At 44.9% G+C, this 27,985-nt stretch overlaps 1 protein-coding gene and 1 long non-coding RNA gene across 6 annotated transcripts in view; one reads left to right on the top strand and one right to left on the bottom strand.

Annotated features, from left to right (window-relative positions):
- ZFHX2 (zinc finger homeobox 2) overlaps positions 1–13,121 on the top strand; it is a 38,776-nt gene extending 25,655 nt beyond the window's left edge. For all 5 annotated transcript variants that reach the window (XM_042476996.1, XM_042476999.1, XM_042476998.1 and 2 more), the window contains 6 exons: positions 748–813; positions 1,391–1,437; positions 3,350–3,550; positions 4,509–4,641; positions 5,711–9,181; positions 9,799–13,121. In XM_042476996.1, the coding sequence (XP_042332930.1) occupies positions 748–813; positions 1,391–1,437; positions 3,350–3,550; positions 4,509–4,641; positions 5,711–9,181; positions 9,799–10,628 (4,748 nt within the window). In that variant the 3' untranslated portion in view covers positions 10,629–13,121. The remainder of the gene's footprint in view (positions 1–747; positions 814–1,390; positions 1,438–3,349; positions 3,551–4,508; positions 4,642–5,710; positions 9,182–9,798) is intronic.
- LOC121935453 lies at positions 430–27,809 on the bottom strand. The gene is made up of 3 exons (XR_006104797.1): positions 27,004–27,809; positions 26,775–26,883; positions 430–583 (listed from the first exon to the last, which is right to left on the bottom strand). It is a non-coding gene; the product is annotated as an uncharacterized LOC121935453 (long non-coding RNA).
- Positions 27,810–27,985: the final 176 nt, after the last annotated feature.

Below are 27,985 nucleotides of genomic sequence, written 5' to 3'. Positions count from 1 at the left end.
AACATGGGGGAGAGGGGGCTGTGTCAGGAGTTGGCGGGTTGTAGGCCAGGACCCAAGATTAGTCAAGGGGTAGAGATCTGGGAATAGGGTCTTTTATAAGTGTGGGATGATTTGGCCACTGTTTAGTAGAAGACGGATAGGGATGAGGAAGGAATTTGGTTGGGCCATAGTAGAAATGTGAGGGATGTGTGTGTGTGTGTGTGGGTGGGGGGGGGTGTTCTGTGGAGAAGGATTGGGGGGTGCTTGTAAGAAGAGCTTTGGGGTATTTAGAACTACAGTAGTAGTAGTGGGGGGGCACCCTGGGTAGTGAGAAATGGAGGTCTTAGCGTCTTGGCGGGTGTATTGAATAGTGTTAATTGAGTTGCCAATGGCAGTGAGGTTGCTACTATCGGGCGGGGAGGCAAGCCCGTTCGATATTAACGATCCCACTTGGGTTGAGAGTTTAATTAGTCTCTGACGAGGATAAAGTCCTGGATCATGCGTCATTCCGACTTTCACAACGTTGGCACCGGAATTCCCTCTATTCCCCCCTTCTTCCTTTCGATTTTTCTGAACTTTTCAGCTGCCAGCCTTCAAAAGAACCCTATACAAAAGAGAAGAGAGAAATATAAATCCATCTGCAGTTGTTGTTTTTTTTTTTTTTGGGGGGGGGTAGAAATTGTTTGATTTCAGAGGCTGGGAGTGATCAAGGGCTAGTAACCCGTCTCTTCCATTTTCATGTGTCCTTTTTGGCTCCCTCCTTTCCAGGGAAGGAAACTACATCAGAAGTCTCATCCCCTGAAAAAGAATCGCAGAATAAAATCCGGACGTCTGGTGAGTTGCTTTTCCCCTCCTGCATTTCATCTTGCAATGGTACTCCTTCCCATGTACATGGTTCCATTGCATGGCACACCACAACAACCCCATGGCCCAACCTAGGTAAGACTCCTTCCCATGCAGCCTGTGGGATGTTTTTTCCCCTTCCCTATAGTGGAGACATACTGTGCTGCATGGATAAAGAAACAGTCATTCACAACAATGCCTCTGAGATCTGCAGAAGGAACATTAGACTTGTGGAGAGGGGGCTTTGCCCTCAGTTCTTGCAAGGTTGGTCACACTGGGCATTGGCATGCTATTGATTTCCAAGAATGGGGCCCTGTGAACTGGACCAGGGCCAGTGTGCCTGGATAACAGCTTCACACACATAGCCTCCTTTGCCATGTCTAGAGTTGTCCTCTCCATCCACCTGCTAAACAGCTCCTCTCTCATCATATCTGCAAGCCTGGGGGTTCCATAGCCATCCTCAGGGTCCTCTCCCCAACATCCCTCCAAGTAGAGATACCTAGTTGTTGTCTGTAGAAGCTGCACTGCATCTTTCCTTTCTCTTCCCACCCCCGTTCTCTTTTTGCAGGTTCTGATGAAGCTGAAACAAAAGCCGGAGGTGTGGGCGACACTACAGTGAGTGGGGCTTAATGGCATGGTCTGGGTGGAGGAACTGCATAGAAGTTAAAGAGTTAGGGGGCCGTCATATAACGATTGCCTGCATGACTCTGGGGCACTGTTTTCCTCTGCTTGAAAGCTACCATCGGACAAACACTGCCATGCGCCCACTCTCTCCCCACATTTCAAATGAGGTGGCCTTAAAAATTCCAAAGCAATAGATAGATTTTTGCATCAATCACAGTCTAAACACTGCTGGATTAAAACAGAAGAGATGGGTCTTTGTCTTGGGCAAGGAGGTGGCAAAAGCAGGTCACAGATTGGGCATGGCCAGCTGTGAATGTAGGAAGTTGCAATACATTAAACACACCAGATTGCCAATCTGCTGGCATTTTACCACTCCCATTGAAAACTGTATTCAAATGGGTTTAAGCCTCAAGATTCTTTGTCTCTCCGCATGTCCACTTCAAGCTTCACACACACACACACACACACACCTCCCTGTGTGTTTCTTCCATCAACTTGAGCAGAAGGGCTGGATGCTTTCAAAATCGTAAAAGTTGGCATACATTATTAGAATAATCCTTCCAGTTGCTATTATGTCCAGTGGACACGCAAGATTCAGCCTGGCTCACATCTAGTGATTGAGGCAAAAAAACAAATAACACTCCCCAATGGCTTCTTATTGCTAGTTTCAAGCCTTTATTCTTGACCATGTGACTGAAAAGTGCAGAAGATGACATTATAGGAACCCAGTCAGTTCCAAGATGAAACTTCTCTGATCATTCCATTGAAACAGTGGTTCCCAAACTTTGCTCTTCCAGGTGTTTTGGACTTCACCTCCCAGAAGCCCCTGCCAGCTTGGCCAACTGTCAGGCTTCTGGGAGCTGAAGTCCAAAACATTTGGGTGATCAAAGTTTGGGAATCATTCCATTAAAAGATATCTAAACCATTGACTTTGTCTTGGCCGCTTGGCATGGTTTTTTGTTTATAAACAAGAGGAAAAGCTAATAATGAAAAGCAAATTGGTGAGGAGCAAGGGAACCCGAAGAAAGGCAGGCAGGGAGAAGCCAAGTTCTTATACGTGCCAGCTTTACTTCTTTCTCTTTGCCATTTCTACCTTTTCAATCTTTTTTCTGTTCTCCTCCAAAGACTTTGGAAGTACATCTGCTGCAAAAGCCATAAATAAAAAACCCCACTAATAATTGTTTTACCTGAGAGAACGCCTCTCTAGGAATCTCTAGGTCCTCCAGCATGATCTCTGGCAGATGATGACCATAGAGTTGTAATGGAAGACCTAGAGATTCCTAGAGAGAACATATTAATCAAAGCTGCAAAAGTTAAAGCCTCAATTGGGGGAGGAGCAACTGTAACGCATTACAGGCAGTGACTTTACCTGTAACATGCAACCTTGGGTTGATATAACAAGGACATAACAGCTAGAACTGTTAATATTAATAGGCTATTTTAGGTCATTTTAAAGGATTTTGGGGGGGGGGGGGGTCAAATATCAATAAATTGAAAATGCAAAATGAAATTATTATTATTATTATTAGTAGTAGTAGTAGTAGTAGTATCCTGCTCTTCTCTCAGAACTGGGACTCAGAGCAGCTGATAAAAGAGTTAGTAACATGCGAACAGTGTGTCATTGAGAACTTTTAAGAAGTAATAGCCAACACTAATGTGCTACCTTTTAAAATTAATGTCCCATGGTCTGCTTCCTCACTGTCTCACTAGTTGTATCCTGCTCTGACTCCTTTGCCTTCTTCATGATTCTTGCAGTTGGGATGATCAGTAAAGATAGATTAAAGTAAAGTAAAGATAGATACGCTAGTCACTGCTTTTAGGGCCAGGAAGCAAGATGGTTGGTCCTACTGGAACTAATCTTTTCTTTTCTCACACCATCTCTTACCCCTCTCCTATAAACCAGGTGTTCTGCTGTCCATACTGCAACTATGTTGACCAGACCACAGAAGCTGTGCGGGCTCATGCCATCTCCCAGCATGCCGTGCAGCCCAAGTTCCGCTGCCCGCTGTGCCAGGAGCAGCTGGTGGGCCGCACCAACCTCCACTTTCACCTCAGCCACATTCACAACGTGGTGCCTGAATGTGTGGAGAAGCTATTGCTAGTGGTGAGTGAGTTTGTTTGGTGATTTTTCACCTCTTTAATGACAGAGGAAAGTAAGATGGATGGGACTGAATGGAATTGCTTTCCTTTTGGATCCTGTGTTCATTACATTAATTTGGGGGAACTGATGACTCTCCAGATGGGGTTGGACTTGAATGCTCTTCAGCTCCTGCCAATGGGGGCAATGGGGGCTGTAGTCCAAAGTCACTTTGGGGGGGCATAGGTTCCTTTGCTCTTCTTTACCACTTTTCAGAGCAGGCAGTTAATTTAAGAAGTGAAGCCCTTCCTTTCATGGAACAATGGAGGAAACTTGACCTGTTGAATCTTTGGTTGTCCTGCTACAGCTAAAGAGGCTGCTGGCAGACAAAAGGGACAGAATGGAAGAGAATAGTGAGAAACAATGTCAGCACTGAATGGAAAGTAAAACAGAACACCAGGATAGAATTGTGTGAGTTAGGATCCTAGGCTGCATCAATAGCAGTATAATGTCTAGATCGAAGGAAGTAATAGTACCACTCTGTTCTGTTTTGGCCAGACCTCATCTGGAATAATGTCCAGTTCTGGGCACCACAATTCAGGAAGGATACTGACAAACTGGATAATGTCCAGAGGAGGACAGCTAAAATGGTGAAAAGTCTGGAAACCACCAAGCCCTGTGAAGAGTGGCTTAGGGAGCTGGGTATGTTTAGCCTGGAGAAGAGAAGGTTAAGGGTGACATGGTAGCCATGTTTAAATATTTCATATGGTGTCATTTTGATTCTATGAGTTTTGATTTTGGTGCAGGACAATGCTTCTGGCCACACTGATGTGTTTCAGTTGCTGTTCTCCCATCCATTAAATGGTTACAACAGCATTTTGTATCTTAAGTGCTATAGAAATAATCAGTTATAAGTTCTATACGTAGGGGCAGGTAGGTTTCTTCTCTAATTCTGCTTTGTCTCTTCCTTCTCATTGCACTATAGGCCACCACTGTGGAAATGACCTTTACCACCAAAGTTATTCCTGGTCTCAGCCTCTCTCCTGACCCACCAAAGCCAGGCGGGACACCCAGCTCAGAGCAAGGGTCTGGAAATGAACCCAAGAGCCCCCTTGTTGGTAAGCAGTGTTCTATCTTTTAATTGAGAGGGCTTTGCTGTGCCCTATTGACTGTCAGTTGAGGTCAGGGCAGCTAGCTTGGTACCCAGTTTCTCCCTAGGTAGCAGAAAATGCAGCTGGGGGAAGAATGAACAATAGGTTCCGTTGGGATCTTAGTGGAGCGCCTTCTCAGGTCTCCATCCTTAGGAGTGATAAAGGTTAGAAGCTCTGTTTGCTATTTTGAAAATGAAAACTCAAGATTCCTAGGATGCTATAACCAATCTGTAGAAGATCCACAATAAACACCAGTCACCAGTCAACATTAGAGGCTAAGTGTAATAATAGAACAAATTGCTTTGGTAGGACACTGTCAGAAATTCACCAAACATGTAGCCGTTCTAAATAGCACACACTTTGAAAGGAATTAAGGCCAAGGTTATGCTTGTGCATTGCCTGAGGGACCCTGGTGGATCACGAGTGATGAATGAATGTCTTGAATAGCAATAAACATTAATTATCATCATAATGCTTAACACCACAGTTTGCTGTACAACCAACTATAATTGTGCATGTCTTCATTTAAAGGGGCTGATACTGAATTTTCTTCCAGTTTAAAAAAGTTTAAAAATTGCACCAGAAAATGTATGCCCCTTGAATCACTTGAGGTGCCATTAGGGATTTGCACCTATTATTATTAGACACCTCCTTCAAATCTACCACCTCAAGTTATTACACAACTAGAGGTCCATTGTGGAGATTCATCTGCATGTATGTTCATGGGCACCAATGGACAGTCCATCTTGGTGCAGGAAAGATAAGCCAACTTAAGCTGGGGCACACAAATTATTGTGTAAAAACAACAGCAAAAACTGCTGTCTGAAAGATTAACATTTTAATTTGGCATAAGTTTTTGTGGGCTGAAACCCATCTGACATGATCTACAATCCACAAAACTTAATTTTTAAGGTGTCACTCACATCCTCATTGTTTTTTTCCCCTTCCAGGAGACCAAGATGAATATCCAACACAAACTTTGTAGGTGTGTGTCTAACAATCTTCTCTCTCTCTTTTTCTCCTTTCCCTTCATCAGCACTAACTATGGGTGAGAAAACTCCTCCAGCTTCCATGCTTTGTCCTGGATCTCCTCCTCCTCCTGCCTCCCCTACTCTTTCTGCAGACCCTCCAGAAAAGCCACCTCCTGTCTCTTCACCACCACCACCACCACCTCCTCCTCCGCCGCCTCCACCACCACCACCACCTCCTCCTCCAGTTGCTCCTCCAGAGTCTGAAGATGAAGATCCTTCTCGATCAAATGCTACATCTGAGGAGCAGCTGCCACCATCACAGGTTCCATCTGATACTCCTGATGTCTCACTGCTTACCCCTCCCAACCAAGATCCCCGGCATCCCCTTTCCTACCGCAAGGCAACCAATTTTGCCTTAGATAAGTTTTTAGACCCTGCCCGTCCATATAAATGTACGGTATGTAAGGAATCCTTCACTCAGAAGAACATTCTCTTGGTGCACTACAACTCTGTCTCCCACCTACACAAGATGAAGAAGGCCTCAGCCGATCCTTCAGCACCATCCCGGGGTGAGTCAGGAACCTCCGGAGCTCTCCAGCCATCTTCAGACAAGCCCTACAAATGTACCACTTGCCGGGTCTCGTACAACCAGAGTTCTACTTTGGAGATCCACATGCGCTCAGTTCTGCACCAGACCCGTTCCCGTGTAGCCAAGATGGAAGCTGCTGGCAAAGTGGAGCTGCCACCCACTGAATCAGAACACCCAAGTGAGACACCGCTGGAAATCGAGGCCCCCAACTGTGTGCAGATGCCAGCGCTTCCATTTTTGGCACCATCCACAGCAGAACTACCACGCTTCCCCACACCCATATTTACACCCCCGCTTCTTCCACCTTTTCCATTGGTACCAGAGTCCCTCTTAAAACTGCAGCAGCAGCAGCAGCAACTTCTACTACCCTTTTATTTACATGATCTGAAGGTGGCCCCCAAGTTGGCTTTAGCAACCCCAGCACTGACACTCCCAACCACCCCACCTGTGCTGCTGCCATCTATGCCAGCCAAGGAGGAGCAAGCACCACCACCTGTCAACAACTCTAAACCAGAACCAACAGAAGAGGCTGAAGTGGAGGAAGCTGAGGGGAGTCAACCGGGAAATGAGGCATCACGAACGGCAGCCAAAGCCCTTCTGGAGAACTTTGGCTTTGAGCTTGTGATCCAGTACAATGAGGGCAAGCAGCCTGTGGCAGCTGCTCCAACCATTGCCCCACGACCTCCGGTGGGTAAGCTGCAGTGTGGTGCCTGTGGGAAACAGTTCTCCAACATGCTGATCCTAAAAACACATGAGGAGCATGTGCACCGGCGGTTCCTGCCTTTTGAGGCACTCAATCGCTACGCTGCACAGTTCCGGAAGAGCTATGACAGCATGTATCCACCCATGCCACCAACACTCCCCATTGAAACTACTACCACTGCTATGTCTGCTGCCACTACAACCACCACCACCACTACCACCACTTCTATGGAGACCACCACAGTCACCGTTACACCAGCTTCCTTGCCCCTGGAGATTCCCTCCCTCTGTCCTCCTTTTTTAATGCAACCCATGCCTGTGGTGGTGCCACCACCAGAAAGTGAACCCCCCCGCGTGTCTCCTGAGTGCTTAAAATCCCTGTGGTTTCGAGGGGAAGATGAGGAAGGTGGCAGTGCCTCTGGAGTACTTGATCCTCTTCGCGGGAGTTTCCCAACAACCCGGCGCTTCTCCCGTACCAAATTCACAGAGTTTCAGTCTCAGGCTTTACAATCCTTCTTTGAGTCCAGTGCTTACCCCAAAGATGGAGAAGTTGAGCGGCTGTCAGCACTCTTGGGGTTGCCAAACCGAGTCATTGTGGTTTGGTTCCAAAATGCCCGCCAGAAGGCCCGAAAGTGTGGAGGTGGTGAAGCTGGAATGGGCAGTGGAAATGCTAACACACAGCCCTCCTGCAAGAAATGCCGGGTATCTTTCCGCTGCATCTTTGAACTGGTGCGCCACCTCAAAAAATGCTACAATGACCAGCCTGAGGAGGGAGATGGAGATGGGGCAGAGGAAGAAAATGAATCCCCTGAGGATGAGGAACAGGAGGAGGAAGAAGAAGAGCAGCAGCAACAGGAGCCTTCAGGGACAGAGGGAGAAACTAAGATGGATAGTACTGAAGAAAAAGCCGTAGAGGAACAACCAGTTCCAGCAGACCCACCAGACATTTCAAGCAACCATGCCTGTGATCAGTGCACAGCTAAATTTTCAAGCGCCGATCTCCTCAGTATCCACTGTGTCAGTCATATGCCAGCAACAGCAACTCCACTGGCCACTACTGCTCCCCAACCCTCCCTAGATTTGGCACCCTTAGTATATGGCGAACGTACTGCCTATCCGGATTCATCCCGAGCACAGAAGCGGAAGCATGAGGATGGGAGTCTATCGCCCACTGGGAGTGAGTGTGCCAGTGTGGCAGGTGGGGATGGTGAGCCCCCGCGGGACAAGCGCCTGCGCACTACTATTTTGCCAGAGCAGTTGGAGATTCTGTACCGCTGGTACATGCAGGATTCCAATCCCACCCGAAAGATGCTTGATTGTATCTCTGAGGAGGTTGGGCTCAAAAAGAGGGTAGTCCAAGTGTGGTTCCAGAATACAAGAGCCCGTGAGAGGAAGGGCCAGTTTCGGTGTAACACCAGCACCACAAACCCAAACAGTAAGCCCTCACCAGGACTCCCCACTGCTTTCCCAAAATTCAGTCCTTCACCACGAGACCCACCTATCCTTTATGGTGCTTCCTTCACCTCCAGTCTCCCTGCAATGAGCTTGCACCCACTACCAGCTAAGCCAGAGGTCTCTGCTGATCTGCAAACACAAGAAGAAACAGTTGAAGAAGAGATGCCCAAGGAGAATGAAGACCGGAGCCTGTCAGGAGGGGAGCTAAGTGATTCATCCTCATCTTCATCTTCATTGACTGATCTGGATTTCTCTGGCAGCCGGCGGAGTCGAGCAATGGATGGTGGATCTGGAGGCATGCAAGACTCTTTGGGCCAACGGCGGTATCGCACACAAATGTCCAGCCTCCAGCTTAAGATCATGAAGGCTTGCTATGAGGCCTACCGAACTCCCACCATGCAGGAGTGTGAAGTGTTAGGCGAGGAGATAGGGTTGCCCAAGCGGGTAATTCAGGTCTGGTTTCAGAATGCCAGGGCTAAAGAGAAAAAGGCTAAGGCATCCACTGGTGGTACCAGCGGTGGTGATGAAGGCCCCCTCAATGCCCAGGCTCAGTCTGAGTGCCCCTACTGTGAAGTCAAGTATGATTTTTATGTGTCTTGCCGTGGACACCTCTTCTCTAGGGGCCATCTAGCTCGACTCAAAGAGGCTATCAAGGCCCAGCTCAAGAGTGAGAGCAAGTGCTATGAGCTTGTGCCAGACAAAGGGACACCATCTCCAACTAGGCTGGGTACCTCTATGCCTCCTGCTACCGTGCCATCTTCCCTTGGGAGCATGGCATCCTTTGTGCCAGGTGAGTGAGCGGTAAAAAAAGGTAAGGTATGTTACATCCAAGGCTAGGAACCCAAGACTTGGTCCTCTCCTATAGGAGCTTCCTAGTGGAGGTGTCACCATTCCTCCATGCGATATCTCAACCGCTTCAGACATTTCACCCAGTCTGCCATTTTCAGTGGAAGCTTTCAGGCACAGGCCATATGCTTGTATCCTTTTTATTCCAAATGGCAATTCCCCTTTGGAAGTTCCGCCAACTTTCTTCCTTTCCATCTTGTCTTCACCTTCTCATTAGACCATGCCCTCTGTCCTTCCCATCCCTAAAAATTCTGTTGTGGTCAGTTCAGCAGGGGACACTTTTAGGTTTGAAATAGCCACCTCTGTCTGCACCAGCTGACCAAGGGCTGCAGATGGAACCCTTTGCCAGAAAAATAAGTCAACTCTTTGTGTAGCTGACAGATGCAGGTACTTGATTGTGGGGAGTAGGTAATTTATCTGTAAACTTATGAAGCTGTCCTTAGACCTTTACCAGAAAGAAGGGATGGAAGTGGTATGGTTGGAGGTGGAGATGATTGAGTGAAAGTAAATGGAATCAAGAGGACAACAATTTCACACTTCTTTTCTCTCTCATTTGAACAGGCCCTTCTTCTTCCTCTGGCGTTCTGAGCACCCCTTTGGCCTCCACCCAGCCAGGCCCACCCTTACCTCAGCACCTCACTCCAGAACCGTCCCAGCATGGTCCCTCAACAGAACCTGCTCCTGCTCCAGAGACCACCCTGAGCGACAGCCAGGCAGACCCCACTCCAAATTCAGCCCAGGAACCCTCCTTGTCCTCAACTGCCACACTGAAGAACCTCAAGACGTTAAAGGCCACAGTGCCGGCTCTTTTGGGTGGCCAGTTCCTGCCCTTCCCTTTGCCGGCAGCAACAGCGACTGCCCCCTCACTGTTTGGAGCCCAGCTGCCTGGGGCTTACTTCCAGCAGCTTTATGGCATGAAGAAGGGGCTCTTTCCCATGAACCCTGTCATACCTCAGACACTTATGGGGCTGCTGCCCAGTCCCCTGCTCCCAACACCCACGCCTGAGCCACCGGTTGAGGTGTCGGAGGCCCCTGGCATCTCTACGGTTGATGTGACTCACCAATACCTTTGCCGCCAGTGCAAGGCAGCCTTTGAGAGCGAAGGGGCAGCTGCAGCCCACCAGGCCGCTTTCTGCTACTTTGGGCGCCAGCCCCCTGCCGCCCCGCCTCCGCTGCGTGTGCCTGTGTGCACCTACCACTGCCTGGCCTGCGAGGTGCTTGTGAGTGGGCGTGAGGCACTGGGGGCCCACCTGCGCTCCAGCGCTCACCGGCGCAAGGCCGGATCCAACGCAGCAACCGCATCGGTGTTTGCCAAAGAGGAATCCAAATTACCTCACTCGGACTCCAACCCAAAAAGTAACGCTACCTCTACGACACTACTAGCTTTATAGAGACGGATGCTACACTGCCACCATTGAGAGAGAATGACTAATGAACCAGCCAGTGGAGGGATGGACACCCACTTGGGTGCCTCCCCTCTGCCCATACCCAATAACCCTCACGCAAAGCCCAACTCAACCTCACCCCTTTCTTACTGCCAGCAAGGAAGAGTGACCAGTAAGTGTGAGAGAGAGAGGCCTGCCACCTACTCAAGCTGATCCTCAACCACTCACACCAACCTCAGACCTCCTCTATTTTTGCCCCAGATAGTGCCCATCTTGTGCAGTCCATTTTGAGGGAAGACCACATGTCCTGAGGTGAATAGGAATGCAGTATATCCATTCAGAACTGCCTTGTCCCCTCCATGCTATAGGATTGGTTTAGATGAAGGAAATGGGGCTTCCTATGGCTCAAGGGTGGGAATCATGCTGCTCACCAGAAGCTGCTTAAGTGAAGTTGCCAGCACTCCTCACAACTAGCTGTGCTGGTCAGGGCTGCCGGCACTTGCACAACCAACGACTCCAAGAAAGCTGCATTATTTCCACTCCTGGTATAAAACATAGAAATTGTTTCTTTCCTTCACCTTTGCCAATCCTTGACCTTTCTGCTGCCCACATTTCCACTCACAAAGCATTGCCAGTACAACTGCTCTACATCTCCTACACATGTCCCATGTGTCACTTGAGGCTGATTCCCTACCTCTCCAACTAACCTGCCTCCCAATACCTGGATCCTATCTGGACAGCCATAGCTGCCCAATCCAACATGGATGCCAGCTCCCATCTATTCCCTCTCACTTACCTGTGTATTCCAGAGTCTTCCATCTCCTATGGCATGCACACGTACCTCATGCGAGAGTTGCCTGTTTTTCCACACCTGTCTTCAAGACTGCCATTGTCCTCTCCCACCATGCATCTCCAGAGATCTCTTCAACATTTCTGTCAAAAGCATCTCAAGATAACCCCTGCCATTTTAAGTTCATGCTCCCTAGACAAAGGGCTTCTCGCCTGTGTGAGTGAGCACACTTTTCCCCCAGGCTTTTGTATGCCAAGTCTCTCCTCCAGTCAATGGAAATGCTCCAACATTATATCCTTCCACTTGGCATATCTCCCTCTAACTTTGCCACATGTGGCCCAAAGCCCTCCTCTTGCCACATATGTGCTAAAACCTTTCCTTGCCTCTCCTCTTGTGACAGCTGCTGGCACACTCTTGACACCCATTGTGTACCCAAGTCTCCTCTCTCTCTCTTTCTTACACACACACACTCACCTGTTAGAGCTCCCTCTCTCACACTCACCTTCCACCCTTTTACTGTGTTACAGACTGAAAAAGGCCAAAAAAAGCAAAGCAAACAAAAAGAATGGACAGAATGAAAATTGTTAACCCAAGGAGACAAAACTTAAGGGGGGAGGGGGGCAAAGATGAGAAACTGTCCCCCCCACCCTGCACCCCTCCCAGAGCATGCGCTGCCCATTGTGTATAAAAAAATGACCATCGAGGATGGATGGACAGATTCCCGAACTGTTGATGGATTTGAACGACTTGAACAGCAACCAAACAGGGAAAGAAAGAGGCGCCGCTTTCTTCTCTCCCACCATTTTTATTTTCTCTCTCTCCTCCTCCTCCCCAGTTGGGTCTTTACCTGCACCGGGGAACCAAATAAAACCAACAACCTCGCTGTCTTTTTCCTCCTGATAGACGTGACTTCCGTCTCTGCGCGGGAAACGACACAAAACCTACTCCGATGGCTTTAAAAAGAAATAAAGAAAAAGAAACCACGAAAACCAGAAGGCTCCTCCCGTCTCACACACAGAGCCCCCTTACATGCGCTGTGTGCCGACGTCCTTGCAAAAAAGAAAAAAAGAAAAAAAACACACAAAAAACCCTCTTTATGAATCCAAAGCTCTTAAAAAAAACTTCTATACAATAACCAAAAAATGAAAACCAACAGTGAGAGAGAGAATACCCACCAACAAAAAAGGAATAATAAAAAGCAAACTGGAAGTAATTTTTTTTAGAAAAAAAGAAAAAAAAGACATATGATGATGATGATGATGATGATGAAGAAAAAAGTTAACCCTTTCCATTTCCCAGCCCTCTTTGTGTCAGTTCTTTTGGGGTTCCTTTTCCTGTTCTTTTCATTCCTTCCTGCTAAGTGTTTTTACACCCCCCCCAAAACAACCAAGATGGACGTGAATTTTAACAAGTTGATGAAAGTGGAAACCTGTGGGGTAAAGGAGGGGATACAGAGAAGAAGAAAAAAGCCCCACATAAATAACCAAACAAACTACACATGGGGTGTTAAAGAGGGATGGGTTTTTACAGCGGCTCACCCTCTGGACCACCCTGTTTTCCTCAGAACCCCCTTCTCCCCACAACTCTACACCCCAAAAAGGGGAGGGGGAAATGTCTTTCTGTTGTGTATTTAAAGGGGGGGATGGGGAACGATAAAAAAATAAAAAGAAATAAAAATTATATTAAAGAGATGATCTGGAAAAAAAAAAGATCCAAATGTGCTTTTGGTAGGAGCTGACAGTTGGTCTTCCATTAGCCCTTGCCCTATTCTTGATTCACCCTTAGTCTTGTTTTCTTTGTACAGTGGTACCCCGGGATACGAAATGACCGCGTTACGAAATTTCCGGGATACGAAAAAATTAGATAGGAAAAAACTGTTCCGGGTTACGGTTTTTTTTCCGGCTTACGAAAAAATTTTTGGTGCTTTTCGGCGCTTTTTCGCACGAAATCGCGGCTTTCAGCGCTAGCGGCTATGGCTTTTTCGGGTTGCGAAATCTTTCGGGTTACGAACGGCGCCGCGGAACGAATTAAATTCGTAACCCGGGGTACCACTGTATTCTGAATCATATGTATGCCCAAGATAGCAATTTCTTGCAATCTAAATGAATGGAGAGACAAAAATTGATGGAACTGGCAATTCATAGCAAGCCAACTCAAAAGACTAAGCTTTGCAGCTAAAAAACTCAAGACAAGCTTGTGAATGAATCAAATCACCAATTGTCAATTTCCATTAAGACAAAGCCTAATCAGATTATTTCTGCTTTCCCAAATACCGGGGGGGGGGGGGGGGATCCCAAGATGCAAATCATATGTACAAATCCAAATAATGTTCATGGAAAGAAAAAGATACCATTTACAAACTCGCAAGTCAGATTTTGGAATGGAAAAGGTAACAAACAAAAAAAATACACATCCAAAAAGGCGATGGGGCTAAAACGAGTATGACATAACTTGATTTAGATATTATGCTATGTCATAGTGCAGTTACCTAGTGGAAGCAAAGCAGGATAGTTATTTAAATAAATGTGAATAGGGTTTATGGTCTCTTGCACAAGATAGGCTTGTTGCCTGTCCTTCTGCTTTGTTGTGTGTCGTCGTTTCCAGCTTATGGCGACCCTAAGGTAAACCCATCATGGGGTTTTCTTGGCAAGATTTGTTCAGAGGAGGCTTGCCATTGCCTTCCCCTGAGACTATGGGACTTGCCTAAGGCCACCCAGTGGATTTCATGGCCAAGCAGTGAATCGAACGCTGGTCTCCAGAGTAAATAGTCCAACACTCAAACCACTATGCCACATTGGCTTCCTCTGTTATCTGGCTTTTAAGTGTCCATTCCCAAATTCTATAAAATTGTAGTATGATAAATAGAAAGAAGATGCTGTACATCTAGGAGAGGGCATGATGCCCGATGGCTGAAATCAATCAGAAGCTAGTTTCTAGCCCCTAAGGAGCATCTTTGATTATGTGTCATAAGTGGATGGTCATGAAACTATAGGAAAGGCCTATGTAGCCCTTCCTAAACAGCCATAGGAATAGGAATAGCCTATGTAGCACTTCCTAAACAGTAATGCCACATGATGTATGTTCAAATGCAACTGACTCATATCCTACCTACCCATTTCACCTGGGCATAACATAGAAACACACTCTGTTGGCAATATCCATTCCCCTCCACTTGGCATGCTTGTTTTTCCATACACGATAGGTTTGATCCTGCTATATCAGAAAAGTCAATTCCACTTAACTTAAAGCCCTGGTATATACACAGGGAAATGGTGATCCACCAGCAAGCTTAAATCCTATCTGGCTTTTCTTTCCTCAGTGATGAGAATTAATTTAGGCCAAGACAGGCCCACCCTGCCATGGTAGGCATGCACCTCTGTACAAAGAAGAAAGAGCTCACAATATTCACAAAGCTATAATATACAAATCATAGACTGACCTCTATCAGGCCAGAGTTTTGAAGTAACATTAGTTTTCTTGGTAAGGAATTTCACAAAGTAATGTAACAAATGGGGATGAAGTTATGTGGCTGGTGCAACAAGTACCATCTTCCCATTGTTTTTTTTAAAGGTACATTTAAAGTGCCTTTTTAAGACACTTTTGTACAGCATTTTTTTCAAATTTAATGCCATTCTCTTTGTACTGTGGTTCCCAGTCTCTGGTCCTCCATTTGTTTTGGACTTCAGCTCCCAGAAGCCCCAGCCAAGTTGGTCAACAGTCAGGAATTATGGAGCTGAAGAACGTAAGAACGTAGGTTGGGAACCACCATCTTAGCGATTCTCAATTGTTCCCTCAAACCCCACCCAAAAAAAAAAAAAAAAAAAAAGTGCAATGAGCAATGCAACTAGTTACTTTTTGAGCATTATAAGAAGTAATGGCAAGGAATAATTAGAATGAGGAATGAAGTACTTTCTAAATGTAGCTTTTCCAAGCTCTCAGTAGGGCTTTCTTCCAAGAGTTACACAGTGCAAATGCACTTATTTGCTCTGGAGGACATACTGAAGTGCATCTTTTACCCACACTCCTTCGTTAGGGCCATTGTGTCTCCTGAATCCATCAACCATCTCCACTTTCTACCATTTGCTTCCACTGACAAAAGGAATTCTCATTCCTTCCACCATCTCTCCCATTTTTTTCCTGCCCTTTGCAACCTCAAAAATCTTGAAAGACGTAAAGGGAATAATTTCTCCTCTATTTGTCCATGGTACCTCTAGCTAGGAAAATGTGGAACTGGTCCTGGTTTCTGTTGCCACAGAAATGGGCACCATTTCGTAGGGCTTTGAGAAATTTTGTACATGCAAGGCCTATTTGGGGAGCCAGCGTATGAGGGTTCAAAACCCCACTCAGCTATGGAAACCCACTTCGGCACATCTCTCAGCTTTAGAGGCAGGCAAAGGCCTTCCCTTTGAAAAAATCATGCCAAGAAAACCCCATGATTGGGTCACCATAAATTGGAAATGATTTGAAGACACACAAGGACAAGGCCCACTTGAGTTCTCAAAGTTAGACCAAGATCACACAACTTTGTGGCATTGGATTCTTCATACAGAGTCCAACTCACTGCCTTGTGTCCTGCAGGACATGAAACACATGCCCGGCTCATCTATACCCAACAAAATGCCACGGCGCTGTTGTTGACAGAATTACTGACCCTAGAATGGCAAGTGAACTGGGTATAATTCATCTTTAGTCATGGGCAAAGCAGTCTCTCAGCCTAATCTACTTTACAGAATTGTGAAAATATATTTTTTTACTCCCAACTCTTTAAGGAAGAGGGGTATAGATTTGACTAATACAGTCAGCCCTTTTGATACACAGATTTTTATACACGGATTCAAGCATCCACGGTTTGAAAATGTTCAAAAAAAGTATAAATTTCAAATATTTTTGAAATTTTAATTTTCCATTTTTTATAAGGAACACCATTTTGCTGTGTCATTATATTTAATGGGACTTGAGCATCCACGGATTTTGTTATCCACGGGGGATCTTGGAACCAAACCCCAGCGTATAACAAGGGTCCACTGTAAATCACAGAAAGGCCTCATTGGAAAACATGGCAGACCAGTTGCTTCCTGTCCCTACAGCCAGGTGCCCTGAAGTAATGCCACCATGGATCACCATTTACTTTGAGAGATTAAAAGAGTCTCAAGGTATCTATCAGCCTTGGTTGATATATTCAGCAAGAGCCAGCTTTCACTTTGCCACACTAGAGTGATTCAAAGTCGCTTGTGGCATCCAATATCTTTCCAATTTGTACTCCATAATTCCAATTTGTACAGAACTCCTTGCTTGTGTACTGCCATCCTAGCAACAGGACACAGCTCCTAACTGTCCTTTGGTTTGTGTGTGACATTCAGAGACACCACAGGCCTACCCTTCTGTCTATTCACTGCTATCTATGTTTGCAGACCCTCACAAAATGCCTGCCTTTCCCTCTCACATACATACAGGCTGAGTCTCCCTTATCCAAAATATTCCAAAATCCAACATATTCCCAAATCCAAAATTGTCCACATGGATGACGGAAATAGTGACACCTTTGCTTCCTGATGGTACAGTCTACACAAAGTTTGCTTCATGCACACAATTATTAAAAAATATTATGTACAGTATAAAATTATTTTTAGGCTATGTTTATAAGATGTATATGAAACGAATGAATTTCAGGTTTTGGCTTGGGTCCCATCTCTGAGATATCACCTTATATAGAATCATAGAATTGTAGAGTTGGAAGAGATTTGCAAAATGCAAAAAAATAATAATAATCCAAAATCGAAAACACTTCTTGTCCCAAGCATTTCGGATAAGGGAGACTCAGCCTGTACGAATAAAATGTTTACTTCATCCAACAGTGATGAATACAAATATGCACACAGCCAAGCACATCTAAACATGAAAAACAAATGGTGTAGGATGGTTAACTAGGCAACAGCAATGTGGAAGCATTGCTTGAGGTGCATAATGAACACAAGAATATATGTGTGTGTGTGTGTGTGTGCGTATTAGTCTTCATGACTAGGGAGGAAATAGCGGCGGCTGAAGGCTCGGGAAACAAAAGAGGGGATATTTTTGCCCCAATATTTGGGTATGATTTAAAAAGAAAGAGCTGCACAGGTCAGAGTAACATCTGCCAAGCATCATGTTGCTTGTTCCCTGCCTGCCCTATTCCATAAGTGAGAGATGCCATGGGGAGATGGGCAGTACCATAGGTGTCTTCTTTTCAAGGGAAATAAAGACATCAAGCTTATTCTAACTGTTCAAAAGCATGGTATAGTCCTTCCTGGGCCCCTTTCGGACAACACAATTATAGTGCTATGATTCCACTTTAACTGTCAGGGCAACATCGTATGGAAGCCTGGGATATGCCATTTTGGGAGAGATATTCTCATCCAGAGGATGCTAGTGCTTCACCAAATTACACACCTTAGGATGCGGATGTAGCCATGACAGTTGCAGTGGAATCATATTGTGTCCAGTTTTTGGCAACACAATTCAAGAAGGATGTTGAGAAGCTGGAGGGTGTCCAAATGAGGGCCACCAAAATGGTGAAAGGTCTGGAAACTATCAACTCCTATGAGAGGCGGGTTAGGGAGCTGGGGAAGTTTAGCTTGGGGAAGAGGAGGTTAAGAGGTGACATGATAGCCATGTTTCAATATTTGAAAGGATGTCATATTGAGGTTGCCGCTCCATAGACTGAGACATGGAGCAATGGATTCAAGACACAGGGAAAGAGATTCCACCAAAATGGTAAGTGTTGTTCAACAGTGGAGCACGCTGCCTTAGTGAGTGATGGAGTCTCCTTCTTTGGAGATTTTTAAATAGAGGCTGGATGGCCATCTGTTAGGATTGCTTTGGTTTTGTCTTCCTGCATGCAGAATGGGGTTGGACTGGATGGTCCTTGGGGGTCTATTCCAGCTCTATGATTCTAAAGCATTATACATTCATCCCTCCACATTCACTGGGGTTAGGGGCACAGGACCTCCGTGAATGTGGTAAAACCACAAATAACAAAAACACTATGTTTTTCCTTTTTTACCTACCTTTCTAGGAATCTCTTGGTCCTCTAGTGCAACTCTGTGGTCAACATCTTCCAGACATAGAATTGTGCTGGAGAAGCTACAAATGCCTAAGAGAGGGTTACCTTTAGGAATCTCTAGGTTCTTCATTGAAACTTTTGGTTACAGTTGACCATAGAGTTGTGTTGGAGGACTTAGATATTCCTAGAGAGAACATATTAATAAAATCCATGAATAATCAAAGCTGCAAATGTGGAGGGATGAGTTTAATTGTTCAGTATGAAAGGACCCCTGGACTCTTACATTTCAGATTCCATGTTTACAATGTTCCAATGTACAAAAACCAAGAGCAACTTCCCTTCACCGTCACAAAAGACTAAGGCCATGTCAGCACTACGTTGTTATATCAATTCCATACCAGTCAATTTAACTATAATGACTCCATCCTATAGTATCCTGGAATTTGTAGTTTGCTGAAATACATATCTGCTAGACAGCTCCAGTACTTTAAAAAAAACAAAACCCAACAACAAATGTCAGGATTCAATAGGATAGAGCCATGGCAGTTACTGGTATCAAACTGCTATAACTGGCAAGGTAGCCTAACCCTCTCCAATTCAGGACCAGTCCAGGCAAAGGTTTCCAGGCCAAAACAGCTCCATGTGATGTCATTAAGTGATATGCATTAAGTACCAACAGCTTGTAAATTAAACACACAGAGAAAGAACTTAATTTCCTCTTTGAAAATGAAGGCAGAAATCTTAGTTAAAGATCCGGCTATTCCCAAATCAAGATGGAACCAGGGGATTATTTCTACTCACTTAGGCAGGGTACAAACTGCCCAAAAAGGGCAGTCTGCCGGCACCTTGTTTTGCCATGCGAGGAAGCCACAGCGGACAAACCGTGCAGCTTCCTCGCACAGCAAAAAGCGGGTTCTTTCTGCGGCTCCCTTGTAATACCACAGTGCGCCAATGGTGCACTCGTGACGTCACAAGGGGGTGTGATGTGCGGATGCTAAGCGTCCGTCATGTCAAAATGGCGGTGCCCGTGTGTACAGGGCGCCACCATTTTGACGCCCTCGTCACGTGCTGGGGTGAGGCATGTATGAGTGGTGCGCCCTCGGCCAACCCCTAGCATGTGACGAGGGCGCGCTATAGGCCCACCTGTCCAGGGCCTTACTTAGGGAGACTAGATAAGGAACATTTAATCTAGTTAGATTTACAGTTGAACATAAAGAAAACAAAAATTATGACCACAGAAAATCTACATAATTCTAAAGTAAATGATGAAGAGATTGAAATAGTTCCACGATTTCCATACTTGGGCTCACAGTCATCAATCAGAGCACAGAAGGAATCAGAAGAAGGCTGGGACTTGGAAGGGCAGCTATGAAAGAACTAGATAAGATCCTGAAGCATAAAGATACATCATTAAATACTAAAATTAGGATTGTCCATGCCATCGTATTTCCTGTTTCTATGTATGGTTGTGAAAACTGGATAGTGAAGAAAGCTGATAGGAAGAAAACGCATCTGAGATGAGCTGGAGAAGAGTTCTGAGAATATCTTGGACTGCTAAAAGGACCAAGGGATGGGTACTAGATCAGTTCAGCCCCAAACTCTCCCTGGATGTAATTATGACTAAACTGAAGCTGTTCTATTTTGGCCATATCACGAAAAGAAAGGACTCGCTACAAAAGACTATAATGCTTGGTAAAGTGGAGGGCAATAGGAAAAAAGGAAGACTGTATTCCAAATGGATAGACTCAATCAAACAAGCCATGGCATGAATGTGCAGGAGCTGAGCAGGGCGGTTGAGAATAGGGTGACTTGGAGGTCTCTCATTCATAGGGTTGTCAAAGTCAACTCAAAATCTAGCTTACTTGCTTGTAGCCAAAGGTAGGCAGAGCAGAATGGAGAGTCAGCCCTTGCACTATGATAACTGGGAGGGATGGAGGAAGCAAACTGTGGAAATACAGAGACCCCTGGAGAGTCTGCAAGCTGCATAAGAAATCAATGAAACTCTGAAAACTGTAGTAACCTAGGAGATTTGGAGATTTGTACACAGCCCTTTCCTGGAGCTGTGCATGCCCCTCCCCCAGGAGAACTTGCACCCTTGTTTCCCACTTGGAGATGACCCATAAAAACTGGAGACTTGGGCCAAGGTCTTGAGTTCTGGCAAGCCTAAGAACTGTATAACCCTCTCTTGGACTTTTTTTTTTAAAAAGATGCAAATACATTCAAAACAAGCAATACCTTCCCTGTAGCCCACAATCCCAAAATGGATTCTGTCGCACATAATTTCTGGACTTCTCAACATACCTGATGGCGTTTGCACTACCTTTTTGCTCAGCATGGTCCCAGGGCTGAAGCCCAATCCTGAATTTTCACTCCACCATCATAGAAAATCACTTCTAGGGCAACCCAGTAGTGCCTTCTGGCTCAAACCAAACTCCAATTCTCAACAACAGCATATTAATCTTTTACTTCTCCATTGCCAACAAAAAATGAATAAAAGCATACCTGCTCTGTACTGACAAGTTCTACAGAACTCTTCATGCATGCAAACGCCAAAAAAAGGTGAACTAATTTCTTTCAGGGTCCTGGCAAAGTTTCTTCTCGCAAAGCATTTCACATTACGTGGGTATTGCAAAATCATTACCAATGTTGATTAGCAAAAATAATTTGCCACTTAATGGTTGACTCATTAAAACTTCTTCAGTTCCACGATAGCAAATCCACAGATGTGTGTGTGTGTGTGTGTGTAAGGGTGAGACACACACATATAGTTAATGGTTGACTCATTAAAACTTCTCCAGTCCCATACTAACAAATCCATACATAGACTTGTGTGTGTGTGTGTGTGTGTGTGTGTGTGATATACACACACAATTAAGATGATGTTGGTCCTGCTGATTTTCTGCCTCGAACATAGCACACTAGAAGACATTGCAGAATATTGCATACACCATCTAAGATATTCTGCTCTATGCATCTAAGCTATTTCAAAACCTGACCAATTCACAGAATTTTCTCCAGCAGTGAGAACTGTGTAGTCCATGTGCCATAAGCATGCCTTGGGGAGGGCAGTGTAGGCCTGGCAGACACATGCCAAATGTTCAGTGCAGAAAGAAAAGGATTTCAATATGTTTTGAAAGACACTTTGTGGGGCTGTCTACTGTTTTGGGAGGCTTCTCATCCCCCAAACAAAACAAAACAAAACCCCATCTCAAATGAGCCAAAGACAACTGGAAGTGACATGTTGTTGCTTCTGGTTATTGAAAAGGCTGTGATGTGGCCCTCCAAAGTTATATAGAAGCCACAAATGTGGCAGTACAGTCCTCTGGAACATAGCCAGCCCTGGTTTACTTAAGAATTCTGTGGAAAGTTATCTTGTGAAGCTGCTGAAACTACTTCCCCACCCGGCTTGTGGACTTTTGTGATTAACTATGTCCATTAAATAGCCTTGAATAGTTATTCCCTAAACCAAGTTGTTAAAATTACTTGTGTAATTGAGCAGTAGCATTGGCCTAACACCAATGCAGAGTGTGTTTTTGCTTGTGAAAGCTGGCCACAGTATAGCTCTGATCTTCACAGAGGAAGAAATAGATAGACAAGAACTGGGGGGAAAAAATCTGATCCTCCAGATATTATTCACCTGCATCTCCCATCAGCCTCAGCCAACACAGCCAGTGGTGAAGGATGATGGGTGCTGGGGCTGAACCAAATCTGCAGGACCAGATGTTCCCCAGTCCTGACATAAAAGAAGAAATATAAAACTATGTCTCAGCTTAATAGGGAAAGCAGTCCCTGAAGTTGAGATGGACAACATGAGAAGATTTGTTTGTACATTATGGCTCAGAAACAAAGTAGAAGAAACAAAAATACAATGAAAACAACGGCTCAGCCCTATGCATCTACAACTACAGAGAAATATCAATTGAAGAATAAAGATATGCATGAAGCGTGCATCAGGCAGCCATGCTTTCTTTAAAGAAAATTAATACAATGCATCATCATAGCGATCAAATGCCAGCCCAAACAACAAAGACTCTGAGTAGATACAATACTTTCATGGTTAATGTTGAGTCTGGTTTGTGGCCTTAAACACTCAGACACCCACAGTTATGGTTTCTAATATGCTTCAAAATATTGCTTAGGTTAGCCCTACCTTGTACATAGGATATTATCAATGAAAATGCATGCAAACAACCCTTGTTACTTCCCAAACCATGTTTTGGTGGATATAGGCGTACTACTTCTTTGTGGAAGGGGAGCAAGCAAGCAATAATGCTCTGTGAAGTGAGAAATATTGTTTAAAAATCCAGTTGCACAATACATTTTTAAGTGCAAACAAAATGCCACTAAAGTTTTCAAGCTTCCAAGTTATCCAGAACCCTTCATCAGCCTAGGTAGTACAAAACTAGGAGATGGGGGAAAGGAGTAGAAAAGTTCAAATATGAGGCCAGATGTGGCCACAGTCCCATTGAGTGCTTGCAGCCCATTCTCAAAATGGAGATTTTCAAAATCAACTGAATGTGTCACAGCTAAATATTGCAGATGTCAGACTCCACATACCATTCCAGGACAAGAAAGCTGTCACTCAGCAATTAAGGAGGAAAAACATGGTTCGGGTTATGTCGACGCAGGATCAAAGTCTTTAAAACACTCTTGCAAGGCAATCATGCTCAGACTTTCCTCAATCTGCAAGGCTGAAATCCTGAGCAGAAGCATTAGACAGGAAGCTGCCCCTTGAGCTAAACAGCGCTTGCTTCCTAGCTCTGCATTTTGTGACTCATCTACCAAAAAACATTTCTGAATTTGTTCCAGTTATTAAAAATATTTCTTAATTAGCCTTTATTCAAATGGAATCCAGGGTAGATGTATAAAACTATGAAAAATAATAACCATGCCAACATAAATACCACAAATACCACGCATGCTAAAAGCAAACAAGAGGCTGAAAAAACTACAAAAACAACTGAGCAATCAGAAGCAAATATTACCTAATGCTTTGTTGCATTAAAAAAATAGCCTTTTTTGACACCTATAACAGCAATGTGATGTGACAGCTATAAAAGTCAATGCGAGCCTAGGCTGCATCAATAGGCAGATAGTGTCTAGACTGAGGGAAGTAATAGTGCCACTTTATTCAGCTTTGGTGACAGACCTCACCTGGAATCCTGTGTCTGGTTCTGGGCACAAGAAGGATGTTGACAATCTGGAGTATGTCCAAAGGAAGGTGACCAAATGGTGAAAGATCTAAAAACTAAGCCTTATGAGGAATGCCTCAGGGAGCTCAGTATGTTTACCCTGGAGAAGAGAAGGATGAAAGGTGACATGATAACCATGTTTACATATTTGAAGGGATGTCATATTGAGAATGGAGCAAGCTTGTTTCCTGCTGCTCCAGAGAATAGGACACAGATCAATGGAATAAAACAACAGGAAAAGAGATTCTATCTAAACATTAGGAAGAACATCCTGAGTAGTTTGACAGTGGAATACACTGTCTCTGAGGGTGGCAGAGCCTCCTTCTTTGGAGGTCTTTAAACAAGGGCTAGATGGTCATTTGTTGGGAGTGCTTTGATGCATGGCTGAATGGGGTTGGACTACATGGTCCTTGAGGTCTCTTCCAACTCTATGATCCTATGTTCTGCATCTTTGGGGGGAGAATGTTCTGAAAGACTCTCTTCTCTGTAGGCAGGTGATGCATGTTGGGTGTCTATGACATTTCATGGACACCAAGGGATGGTCTTACAGCAGAGATGGTTAGCCTCAAGCCTATAGGAGTTCACAACTGGGCAACTCTTTCCCTCCAGAACTGTGTAACCCAGCTTCTTAACTCTGAGTTGCTATAAGTAGTAAGTAAGTAAGCCGTAAGAGCTGAGATTTCCCTGCTTAGCACTGAAGAAAGAGCAGCAAAACCTTGCCTCTATCTCTAAATAGTGATAGGATTAAAAGGTATTCCAGCTTTTAAAAAAATTGCTCTTTAATTCTAAACATGTTTAGGGGATTATATCATCAAGTAAAACTGAACTGTGCTTTGCATGTCTGACAACCGTTCCACAGGATCTTACATTTGAAAAGGCATGCATGAAACTGAGCTAGTTTTTGTGTGCTGAGTTGGTTGGCGAATGTCCAAAGCACTGAGAATTGCACATGTCCAAATTAATAAGAATCTGACCCACCCAGTTTGCATTTTTATCCTATTTCCTTCTCTTAGCTCTGCCCTGTTCTGGAATGCAGGGACTTGAAAAACTGTAGCCTGAAAAAGGTGTTCTGTCCATCCTAAAGGATTGGACAGATCAAAGGAAATTATTAAGGATGTCATGGATGAAAACCAACAATTTCAAGTTGCTCAAGAGCTGATGAAAACACACCGAAGAAGGTGACTTTAAATTTAGCCCTATAGTTCTCAGATAAATGCTGGTGTAATCACACATTTAGGTCATGGGGTCTGTGGGTCACGTTTTGCACTTGCAAAATGTGTTATAACATGAATTTCCAACCTCTCTATACAAAGAATGGAGGAAGGGAATTTTGTACTTACAAAGAGACTCTCTAGCAAAGTGAGCAACAACGATGCAAGGAAACTGAAATCCTGAAAGGAATTTGACAGAAAATCTGACAACACAGAAAATCTGTGCAGACTCAGGATCCCTACCTGTCTGTTACAGCAGCTCTTGCTGTAAAGCTTTTGGGACTGAAAATAATTCTCCTTGATGAAAATGATCTGTTACAGTTTATTAGGACTGAAGTCTTGATAGAGATGATTAATCAAGTAATTTATTAATCATAGATTAAAATGTAGGGCTTTAATCAGATTTTAATCAGAGCTGTCTTTGTTCTAAGCCAGCTACGTGTGTCTCTTGATTCTGGCAACATATTTCAAATGAATTTCTTGCCAGGAAGGGCCCATAGTTAAACCTACTTAAAAACCCATCTATATTGCATTGTGCAAGTGGAGGTGAAAGGCAATGCACTGGGTTGGCTAAGCCTTGGTGATGACAGGGAATGTTCCCAAGAATTCCAGGTTCTTGGGGAATAAAGCTGCTGGAATATTTGCAGGATGGTTTTTGTGTTAGGGATGGAGTAACTCTCAGGTTATTTGGGATGTAGCCCTTTGAGACAGGAGCTTTAAAGCACAACCTGAGGACTAAGAAGAGATTCTAGAAGATAAGGAAGTGAAAATGTCAGGAGACCAAGAGAAAGGAAGGTTGTGAAACGGACAGAAGGAAAGAAAAAAAGAAATGTGGGCGTATGGCAGAAGAGCCGTGAAAAAATTGTAAAAGAAGAAGGAACTGTATTTAAGGGGAAAGAGCATAAAGACCAATAAGAAGCTGATATGCCATTGGCACATTTTTATTTGAATTAACTAGGTAATTCTTTGATTGTAGGCTTCTAGTCTATTTTAAAGGGATTTAAGACTGTCGTGCTCATTAAATAATTAGTGCAAATGGCACAAACCATTGTCTTCATCAAAAGGCTTTTAATGAGCGTATTTTCCCCCCTCCTTAATATGTCTGCAATCTTATACTGTACTCACTTTCCTGGGAGTAAGGCTCTTTGAACTCAATGGGACTTACTTCTAAATCAAGAGGCATAACATTGGTGCTGCAAGGTGCCCCAAAAGTACAAACCAACCTTTTTTTCAAAAAACACAAAATAAACCAGCAAATTTCATGAAAGTACTTAAAATGAACACAAACACTTCAGAGACAAAAATTGGTGAAGCCAAACAAGTTGTGAATGTTCTGTTTTTGAACACAGTCCTCATGTTAATCTCTATCGTCACGGTGTCAACAAAGAAGGCAACTAAAAACCTGATCTTCCAGTTACCTTGCCACACTAGCGAAGGAAGGCAGAAGGAGAAAATTAAATGAAAGTATCCTCAAAAAATCCAGAATCTTAAAAAAATAAATAAAGGAAGGGTGGGAGGAAAATGAAAAAACAAAACAAATAACAACCCAACATCAATAATTGAAAATGAAAATTCAAGCTGCCCCTTGAACTTTGAATTCCTCCAGCCAATGTCTAGCCATTGTTTCTAAAGAACATGAAAAGTGCACATGAAAGTAGAATTAATCTCTCTACTATCCAATAGCCACAAGGGACAAAACCCCACCTTGGCTAGTAGCCTCAGAGAGCTGGTTCCTGGAAGCCTCCCACTCTTCCAATCAGCACAACGTCTTCTTTTAGCCTGGGGCATCTACCACACCCATCCATCTCTTGATATTCCCAATACACACATTTCTCATATCACTTCCCACTCCCAAATTGCTATTGGAGAACCCACAATTGCAATTCCTGCAAGTCTAGGAGAAGAAAATTTGAATCTAACCTCAAACGTTCACAAAGGAGACCGATGGAAGATTCCAGATCCTTCTATCTTCTGGTCTTGACTCGCAGACATCCACAATTCAATATTTCTCATGGTCACGTAGGTGCCACTGAAGGAGAGAGAGAGAGAGACAGAGAGAGAGAGATGATAGATAGATAGACGATGGACAGTAGATACATTGATAGATCAAAGATCCCAAGCCCACCAAACCAAATGCCACTTAATCTACCAGTTTTCTATGCCCGCGTTCTTCCACGCCCACCAATAGATCCGCTGCTACTACAAGGCTGTACCCAGGCAGCTGTAATGGCAGCAACTTATCATTCTCCTCTTCTTCCCACTGTTTGCCGCAGTGCCAAGATCAGCAACTCTGTTCACGTGCCAGTGCGGGTGATGCCAGCCCCAACCAGCTTTGACTCGGTGCCAACTTGAGATGGGCACAGGTGTGCCAGTTTGAAAAGCGACAGGAGCAGGAGTGGGTGTGAGAAAAGAGGAGACGTTTAATGCACAATGGGTCAAGGTGCCCATATCCACATCTTGGCGGCTCAGTCAAGCAGCTACCCTCTTCCAACCACGGCAATCCCCATGTAGAGGATTTTACCCAACTTCCTTGCCCACTTCCCGTCTTTCCCAGTGCGAATCATCAACATATCCTCTTCTCTCTCCAAAGCCCATTCTTTGGTCATTCCCTGTCTCATCCCAAGCGCCCGCAAGCTCTGCCCAGGTCCCGTCTCAGATGCCCGCTGTCATCAAAGCACACCGACACATCTCTCATCTTCCTTTCTGTCTTTCTGTTTCTCTCTTTTTGTCATTCCCTTTCCATGCCTCCCAATACCGGCTGGTGCCAAACAATGTGGATGGGCCGGGGGGCACCGTGCCAGCACTCGAAAATGCACGCGCAGCACCAGCTTCCTCTCTGATGCCAAACAGTTGCACTGGCCCTCTAGTGCCTTCGCCTCCCCGTGGGCACACAGCCTTGCCAGCTGCTATCTCCTTCCCTTCCTTGCCCCCCTCCCGTCCGCCACTTTGCTGTAATCGTGCACCAACCTGGCATCTCAAACTCTTGCCTTTCTCCCCACCCCACCCCACCCCATCCCCCGCCCGGTTGGCATTAGAGCTGGCGAGTGAAGTGAATGCCGCAGAGGGAAGGGAGGGTGGCAGGGCGGGCGGCTTGCTCTGTGCCAGCTGTCATCGCCCCTCCCCCATGCAGA

This window comes from Sceloporus undulatus, chromosome 6, assembly GCF_019175285.1.
Source record: "Sceloporus undulatus isolate JIND9_A2432 ecotype Alabama chromosome 6, SceUnd_v1.1, whole genome shotgun sequence".
Taxonomy (NCBI): Eukaryota; Metazoa; Chordata; class Lepidosauria; order Squamata; family Phrynosomatidae; genus Sceloporus; species Sceloporus undulatus.
This window is presented reverse-complemented; position numbering and strand designations above follow the sequence as displayed.